Source organism: Nicotiana tabacum, chromosome 4 (assembly GCF_000715075.1).
Source record: "Nicotiana tabacum cultivar K326 chromosome 4, ASM71507v2, whole genome shotgun sequence".
Lineage (NCBI taxonomy): Eukaryota > Viridiplantae > Streptophyta > Magnoliopsida > Solanales > Solanaceae > Nicotiana > Nicotiana tabacum.
The window spans coordinates 17,669,987-17,679,406 of NC_134083.1; the positions used below are offsets into that span (position 1 = coordinate 17,669,987).

General features: G+C 36.5%; 1 protein-coding gene across 5 annotated transcripts; it reads left to right on the forward strand.

Annotated features, from left to right (window-relative positions):
* The first annotated feature begins 978 nt into the window (after positions 1-978).
* On the forward strand, positions 979-6,515 carry LOC107769186 (uncharacterized). Of its 5 annotated transcripts, none has more exons than XM_075251462.1 (14): positions 979-1,034; positions 1,249-1,568; positions 1,674-1,980; positions 2,424-2,540; positions 2,639-2,869; positions 2,971-3,053; positions 3,137-3,237; positions 4,100-4,223; positions 4,321-4,475; positions 4,678-4,814; positions 4,897-5,067; positions 5,171-5,395; positions 5,609-5,842; positions 6,074-6,515. In XM_075251462.1, the coding sequence occupies exons 3-14, from the start codon at positions 1,783-1,785 to the stop codon at positions 6,185-6,187; spliced, it is 1,890 nt and encodes a 629-aa protein (XP_075107563.1). In that variant the 5' UTR covers positions 979-1,034; positions 1,249-1,568; positions 1,674-1,782; the 3' UTR covers positions 6,188-6,515. The 5 variants fall into 5 exon arrangements, with proteins under 5 accessions (XP_075107563.1, XP_075107564.1, XP_016443870.1 ...); XM_075251463.1 differs by having other exon boundaries at positions 980-1,034; positions 1,489-1,568; XM_016588385.2 differs by lacking the exon at positions 979-1,034 and having other exon boundaries at positions 1,175-1,292; positions 1,489-1,568.
* The last annotated feature ends 2,905 nt before the right edge of the window (positions 6,516-9,420 follow it).

Genomic DNA, 9,420 nt, shown 5'->3' on the forward strand with positions numbered 1-9,420 from the left:
CATTAATATCCTAAGTATTAGGTTTAACGATTATTTTGGTATATACTATTTTTTGTTAAGGGTATTTTTGGTAAGAAGAAAAGTCAAAACTGCTTATGCTTCTGCTTTTTGAAAGAAGCTACTACTTTTTTCTGCTTCTCCGAAAGTACTTCTACTTCTTCCCAAAAGCATTTTTTTCCAAAAAAGCTTGGCCAAACACCTCAAATTAGGGGGGGAAAGTGCTTTTGAGAAAAAAAGCACTTTTGGTTTCTTGAGAAGTTTGGCCAAGCATGCTATAAGTTTATAAGCATTATCACTTTCTTGACATGTATAAAATTAAGTACAAAAAGCCAATCACCTTCTTTATCTTTATATCTAAGTTTATAAGCACTATCACTTTCTTGACATGTATAAAATTAAGTAATTTACCAAAAACTTCCTCAAAAACAGTAATTAAAAACTCCAAAAACCCTTCTGCTTTCAAGGATCACTTCGGCAAAGTAGCAAACATCTATCGATTCAACGACAGTGACTGAGACTCTGCTTGGATTGCTTAATAGATCTTTAATCTTGATCTTATTTGATTAAGTTTTTTTATATTTTTGAACATCCTTTCGGTCACTAACTCATATTCATTAAGTTTTCAAGGAGTTAGTGCGCCAAATTTTATCGTTATTAGCTGACATATCTATGTCAAATATAGCGGTGTCTTCGCTGCGCTCAAATCTTGGGTCCGCCTCAGTACGATAGAATTTGACCTAATAATTTTCACTTAAGATTAAGTTAATTAATGTACAACAAACATGTAACTTTAATTTCTTAGTAATTCATCTTCAAATGGACTTTGAAAAGAAAACAGTTTCACTCTTACCGGTGTAATGTGAATTGCGGAATGCTAATCTACAATTGTTTGATTTTTAAGGGGACAGTTTCTTCTTTATTTGTCACTTTCTTGAATTATTGATATGATTCTGACACACCTCATCTCTTCATCTGCTCCTCTCCTTGCTACTATTCTTCGCCTTATATCTTTTCGCTTATACTATTCTTCAGCTGTATGTCACAAAAATCTTATTGCATGAGTTAAAAATAGTTTTGAAGTGAATTTTCTTTTGAAATAATTTTGTGTCCACTTGAACATGTTGTATAAAATAAGATTCAATAAAATGGAATAAAATTAAAAAATAAATAAATCAAAAGATGCTTCATGTGGTACCCTCTTTTCTATTTTGTCTGTTCTAATAAGAGTGTCACTTCTCAAATTATCAGAAAAGAAAGGAGGAGATAGAAGATAGAAGTAGAAGAGGAGAGAGGTAGCTGATTCTATTCATGCTCTGCAATTGAGAATTACATGTATTTGTACAAAAATTAAGGTTATGGGATCTGTAATTGCTCCTAACAAGTGGAACTAGCTAACCGATGAACCTAAGTTAGCTGAAATTGATGCCAAATGAAATACAAGCCAAATTTTTGTGCCTCAGTATTTTTATATAAAGGTATGATTTGCAGTACTAATTTTACGGTAAAGGTGCTGACTGCTGATCCTGCTGGCTGCGCCTTTCTGGTCAAGGAATCGGAAATATTTAAAGGTAATTCTGAATCTGTCCAAGTATTTTTTGTCGTAACCAAGTCAATGACTCAACTAGTCAATATTTTTTTTATTATTAAATGAATTTGGGAATTTCTGTTCATAGGGATAGAAAGTGAGAATCCTCTAATTGGTGCCGTCAATCCAAAGAAATGCATTGATACAGAGGAAAAACAGTTATATACTACGGAGTTTTGCCGATAAATCAAAGTCCAATGGCCTATAATAACGTGGTGAGTGAAATGGGCGACGTGGGTTACCCACTTCCGGCAAGTTCAGGTCGTCGGTTGTTGCCGTTGCCCATGTTCGTGCGGTTGTTTCTTGTATTTACTTTGTTGCTAAATAGCAACTCAGTTTCTTCATATTCATCAGGAGGATACTGGGATGTTACCTGCAACAATTCTGCAGATATGGTATGCTTTCCCTTCTCCTATTTTGACTTTCTGTGCCACTACTAGTATATTTGTTATTAGATGCTGCTGCTACTAAGAATGCAGCAATTTTTTTGTTTCTCTTGTTTAATTTCCATTTCTGGCCTGCAATTAATGTGTTCTCGATGCAATATAATACAGTAGCTCTTATATGACAGAAATTACGAAATGTTATTTGTCTAATACTAATCACTATTTTAATGGGGATAACAAACTTAAGGTAAGATAAATGAAGAATTTCATCTCCAGCCTGTAATTGCAAAAGTTTCAATGCCAAAAGATGTTATCACTAGCAAAGTGGTCGACCCGGCTTGTAGGCCTCCTTTCATCATCAAATTACATCGGTTTTTGGGACTATCATTTTTAAAGCAGTTCGAGTTTATCAACTGTGCTGCTTTCTGTCTAACTGTCTGGCCATTAATCAGGAAAGAGGGAAGTTGGGTCCTAAAAACCCCGGTGTATGCTCGGAAGAGGCCAAACATCTTCCAGTTTGTGAATGTGGATTCAAAATGTTGGACTCCTGCTTCTTGAGTAAGACTAAGGTACTGTTGTGATAGTGTAATTGTTCTGGTTATCCTTCTTACTCTGAATAAAAATACAAAGCACAACTATAATTGGCCCTACTTTTCATTCCTTTCAGATGCTTGAAATCGAAAAGGGCGCAAACGACTTTAACATACCTATAATCAGATCCAACCGAAAGTTGGTTGCCACTACTGACGGAGGTCTGCATAACCCTTCTTGTTTAGTCTTCAATTCTGCATGGAAGGTCCAACAACTAGAAAATGAACCAAACAAAAAGCTCAATTATCCGTCACCTGCTGCTGGTATAGAAAGACCGAAAAGTGATGAGGATATCGCATTCATGAGTGTAACTGCTCCCTGTTATTCCCTTTAAATCTATATATCAGGAATTACACGCTCAAATTTATGGCATTTCCTTGTATTCATACATCTATGCTGTTATATCAGATTCTTGAACTTGGGCAACTTCTCAAGGCTAATCTAATCACATCAGTGGAGCTGACTGGAATTTTCTTGAAGAGACTGAAGAGGTGTTACAAATACCTTTCCTTCCAATTGTTTCATGTTTTTTATATCTAGTCCTCATAATGATGCATCAGCTGGGGCGTCGCAGGTATGGTCCTGTCCTTGAATCCGTCATTACAATTACTGAAGAATTAGCATATAAACAAGCAAAAGAGGCGGATCAACTGCTTGCTGAAGGCAAATATTTGGGTAACAGTGCCAATTCCTCTCCACTAACCTCTTTCATGTATTTCTTATTTACCTTCATAATTTTTGATTTTCCATCAACCAATCTATGAACAACGCTCAATTCCACTACGCATTCTCCATATCCATTCTGCTTTATTCAAAAGTGTGGATTTTCTATATGAACTTTTATTTATGGTTCTGCTGTGAGGGGATTTTTGTGGGGAAGAGACGAAAGAGGAACTTCATTTTAAATAGCCATAGATGACATGAACCTGTACAGCTCAAAAGAAAACATAGTATATATCCAACTTCGCTATGAAGAAAAATAAAATCACAGCATAGTAAGTACCATGGAAGAAAATGATTATATGTTTATCGGCCACATCAAAATTAGACCATCAAAAGTTTACACATAATTAGGGAAATCCTAAATCTTCAGGCCACAATTTTCTCCAGTTTCTTCGGACTGATCTTTTCTTGACGCTATTAAGGTTTACCTTACCTTTCAAGCACTCAAGGTTGTTCACTTCCTACAGTTACCTTTTCCGGCCAGAGTAATCTTCCAATGCTTCCTTCACTTATTACATCTCACCTCATGCTCTGAATTGATTTTCTCTCCTTTTTTTTTCTTTTTTTTTTAAATTTTAATTTAGAGAAACTTATTTAGGATACGGCATAGGTAGCTTCTTGAAACAATATTCTTGGTACTTCTTTTTTACATTTAGAGAGTTAAAAATGTTTATTCCGATTTGTTTGTTTGATCTCTTTCCCTTGTGTCACTAATAGCCTCAAGACTCGGAACGTTTTTTACAATATTTTGCTCTCTAGCTTCTCTGTAGTTGCTAAAAGAGATTACAGGTAAAACATCTTCTTTTTTATATAGGTCCTCTTCATGGGATTCCCTATGGTCTGAAGGACATCATAGCGGTACCTAACTATAACACAACATGGGGTTCAACATCTTTTAAAGACCAAGTTCTTGATATTGAAGCTTGGGTTTATAAGAGGTATTGACAAACTATGAAATCAATAACATATAAGGCCAGATCTAGAAGCCTACTCTATATTGTGCGTGCATTAGAATAATCAGATACGTTGATGCAGGCTGAAATCCGAGGGAGCAGTTCTTGTTGCAAAGTTAGTAACTGGTTCTTTAGCATACGATGACGTCTGGTTTGGTGGTAGAACAAGAAACCCGTGGAATATTAAGGAATATTCTACAGGTTCATCAGCAGGGCCTGCTTCTTGCACCTCAGCAGGTATCTTTGAACTATTGAGCTATCCCAGATTAGATTCTGATCAAGCCATCCTGTCTTCCATATTTGCAAATTCGTCCATTGTGCTCATATCTAATATCAGTTTGTATCGCCTGGTTGGAAGAATGAATTGAATAGTCTCTTGCTGATTTACTGATTAGTAGGCAGAACGTTTTGTTTTGAGAGAGAGACTGTGATATTGCAGGTTTGGTTCCATTTGCAATCGGTTCAGAAACTGCCGGCTCTATTACCTATCCAGCTTCTCGCTGTGGCGTGACAGCACTGCGGCCCACTTTTGGAGCTGTTGGTCGAACGGGTGTTATGAGCATAGCCGAAAGCTTGGTACTCATATTTCTTCCACAGGCAATTCCTTTTCCTGACATTATTTTTAAGTACAATACACTAAAATCTAACTTTTTGTCAGGATAAATTAGGCCCTTTTTGTAGAAATGCTGTGGATTGTGTGATTGTTCTGGATGCCATTCGGGGAAAGGACCCAGATGATGTTTCATCCAGAGACATACCCTTTAGCGATCCATTCTCCGTTGATATCACAAAACTTACTGTTGGATATCTTGAGGATGCTGAGATGGAAGTAAGGGACTATTTTCCAATACCGGAATGTGGCTGAGTAAATTAGGTTCTTTATCCTATTTGATGAATCTCTTAACTGGATTGCATTGTGTCGGCGATGACAGGTTGTTCATGTACTTCAATCAAAGGGAGTGAATATGGTCCCGTTTAACCTGAGTTACACTGTTGATTCTGCCCAAGGTATCCTCAATTTCACAATGGATGTTGAGATGCTGGCTCACTTCGACAAATGGCAGCGGTCAAATCTGGATGATGAATATGAAGCCCAAGATCAGTGGCCTATTGAACTTCGCCGAGCACGTGCCGTATCTGCGGTTGACTATCTTCAGGTAATTGTCTTGATCTACAAAGTTTCTCTCAGTTCAGATGTTTAAAATTGTACTTCTGTTTGATTATCATTGATATAAGAAAAAACTGAACAATTAAATACTTTCAGACATCTCAAAATTGGCTTTGTTATGGAACGGAGGTCTTAATCCACTTTTAAACAGTTGTTCAGAATTTGTAACACTAAGATTAATACTTGTATGAAACTCCACCAGGCACAAAGGGCTAGAGGTAAATTGATTCAGCAAGTGAGAGAAAGTTTCAAAGTTGACGCGTTTATTGGAAATGCAACTGATTGGGAGAAAGTTTGTGTTGGCAATCTTGTGGGTATCCCAGTAGTAGTTGTTCCGACAGGATTCAAAAAGATATATGATGCACCGTCAAATGATACTCGCAGGAGAACAACAATCACTACAGGCATATATGCTCCTCCAGACCGTGATCATATCGTAAGTGTTCTTTAGTTATGATGCTCTTTTTAGTGTAGTAGTGATTTGTAACGGACGTATGTGCTATATATTTTTTGGCCTTGGATAAATGTATCATCTTTGCTTTGCTTTGCTGTTGAGTCATGGGATTTCTGGACTTAACAAGAGTTGGATGGCTTTGAACTTCTGATTGTGCTGTTTATTTATTCTTTCATGCTCTCGATGATTTTGTTTTTTTTATTTTATGTCCAGGCCTTAGCTTTAGCAATGGCTTATCAATCAGCCACCAATCATCATAAGCAGCGGCCACCAATTGATGACCTTGGGGCAAATGATTCTATACTAGACAAACCAAAATCCTTGTAGCTGCAAGAAAACTAGGGGTTTGTAGGTTCTTGATTCTCTTGAGTGCTTGATATCAATCTGCATCTGTGCTTGAACCTGATGACTCAGACCAATTGTTGTAGTAGTTAAAACTATGAAAAATATGAATCACAACTCTTGTTTGGGCCATGAGGAAGAGAGAGTTTCTGTCTACTTCTTCCTCTCATTGTGGCTATATTGTGTCTTTGTCTGTTTTATAGTTCTAACTTCTAATTATGTGAAATTTCTGATTACATATGACATATAAATTATATTAACGTTGTACTTTAATTGGATTTTTATCCAAGCTGGAGAGTATCTTGTCACAAAAGCTGAGGATTTGAAATCCATCTATGTTATGGTGCTTTTTGTCTTCCTCAATGATATGTTTCTTTAAATGATATTTCAATCACCAAAATGTTGCGGGGATAATTCCATCCCCACCCCCTGCTCCTGTGCTAGCCCCCAGGTATCACTAATAATTGTATCAGGGGTCCATCTCCTATAAGGAGATAAAATGGTTGCTCTGTGCTCTCTTTCTTTTTTTTTATAGATAAATTTAGAAATAACGTGATTCTTGTGCTAGTATCATTTGTTTTCTTCCATTAAACAAAATGTGGCTGTGGCTGCTTTGATGATCGCGATAGAGACAGTTTTGCACAAGTGCTGCTGGAGCAATCTTCGTTCAAATCCACTTGAAGTTATTTTGTTTTTAAGTATTGGAAGCTAGATGAAATTTCAGAATGTGTAAGGTTTGAAAACTTAACTGGACTTATCATTTTACATTTGGAAACTCTGTGCCAAAACCTTATCCTACTGCAGCACATATCGTCATTCGTCACTCTGGTGATAGCCTGTTTGGCAAAGATTTGTAAGGATATTTTAGTTACCAAAAGCGTGAAAAGGAATTGATATTTTCTATATTTAGCAGGCTGTTTCGGCTTTCATTTTGCTGCTTAACTTCATAAGGATATGTCAATCAATAATGTCAAATGCCGTAGAAGCATTACTTTTCGGATTCACTGACGTTTATTTTGGGTGGATAGGCGTGAACGCGATAAAGACAAGGATTACGGTAAATCAATGTCAGCATAAAACTAATCAGATTAGTATTTAAGTTATATAAATTGACATTGTTAATTTTTTGCATGATCAGCATAATTTCATATATTATAGCAGGTTATTTATCATTTAATCAACAGTACCAAGCTATTAAAATTACCTACAATTACATATTAAGTAACTTAATTGTGCGTGGATAATGAAAATTCTAGGATTAAGTAATTTAATTGTGCATAGATGATGAAAATTCTAGGAAAACGTCGACAACTGATAGCTTATTTGTTAAAAAAGAAATAGATAGATACGTTATAAAGAATTGATTAATCCATTGGACGTTCCCTAAGTTCAATAAATTATGACGCATTCATTCTTGCAGGGATAATTATAAGAACTGAAAATGTCTGATTTACTTTAAGAGATATAATTTAGTTTGCATTCGATGGTCATTAACTGAGCTAAAGTAAATTTAGATCAAGACGAAGTTAATTGGGTTAAAATCGGGTACAAATAGCACGAGCTAGCAAGTTTTCGCACTGATAATTGAAAAATAGACAGCATTTGCAAAGTTATTAAAAAATAGTCACTATTTTGCTGCAATATGGAAAGTTTCAGCATAATATACTGGAGATTGGTGCACCTTTATATGAACTTCCTGGAACTCCAGCACACGGAAAGTTTCAGCATAATATACCGGAGATTGGAGCACCTGTGTATGAACTTCTAGCATATTATGCTGGAACTCCAGTATATTATACTGAAACTCCAGTATATTATACTGGAATATTTTTCGATTGAACAGTGTTTTCGTACAAATTTATCTTTACATGAAAAGTGGCTAAATTTCTATTACTTTTGAAACAATAGCTATTTTTCAATTACCACTTGTAAATCTGACTATTTTTGAATTTCATCAAAAATCGGGAGTAGTCGAATGAAGGAAAGAAGAGGCAGAGCCTTAGGTGGAATTGTGAAAATGAAAATTCAATGACATTGCCTTAATACCTAGAGAGAGATGCTCTCCCTTCTCTCTACCTTTACACTCAAATCTTCAAACCACCACTACTTACTAGCTTTTTCATCTCATGCAAAACTATTGATCATGGCTCATAAGCTCTCGCCCACTACACCAAAGAATACAGATCCCCCCCCAGATCTCTATCCAATGCATATCGACCTATCGCCTCCCACTGCTACAAATCCCACATTCCTACATACATTAATTTTCAACACAACTTTCTTCCTGTCCAACTACCTATCAATCAATCCAAAGTGACATCGACCTTTCAGACAAAACTGCGAACAATGATAATTCAGATGCTTTCATTCCTTTATCAACTTTGGATAAATCTCGTCTATACTCCCCTTGAAAGTTTTCCATTATAGTTAAGGTTTTTGGCAAATAAATGGGCCACCAATTACTTAAACATAAACTCATAATATTTTGGAGACCTTCTGAAGAACTACCTCTAATTGATCTAGACTAAGACTTTTTTCTTATAAAATTTAAATAAGAGGGCAACGTGCACAAAACTCTACATGGAGGGCCATGGTTTATTTTTAATCATTTTCTCTCCGTCCGCAGGTGGGAGCCTAAATTTACTGTTTCTCATGCATCATTAACCTACTCGGCTCTATGGACCAGGTTATTCGAATTGCCTATCAAATTCTATGATCTAGATATCCTACAACATGTGGGAAATAAACTTGGTCAACTACTCAAGGTGGACACATGCACCTCTGCAACCACCTGGAGAAGATATGCCCGCATATGCATTGAAGTTCCATTGGAAATACCCCTTAAAACACATGACAATATTGGCTCGAACAAACAAGTTCTTCTTTACGAGGGACTTAACTTATTGTGTACGAAATGTGGTCGATTTGGCCACCCAACTTGGAACTGCAAATACACTACCACCCTGCCCCTCTCTCCCATGCATGTACCAAATGATGCTCATCCATCGTCACCACAAACACTCAACAACACTGGCGATGCGTGGCACACAATTACCTTCCCAAAAAAACAAAACCAGCGACTTAAAACGCATGCAAATCCTTCCCTAATCACAAAGCAAGGCCACCAGGAACATCAGAGGACAACGCTATACAAGAAGGCAGCTTCATCTACTCCCACACAGGATTCATGTATGTTTCCTAACCCTAATGGGCCTAAC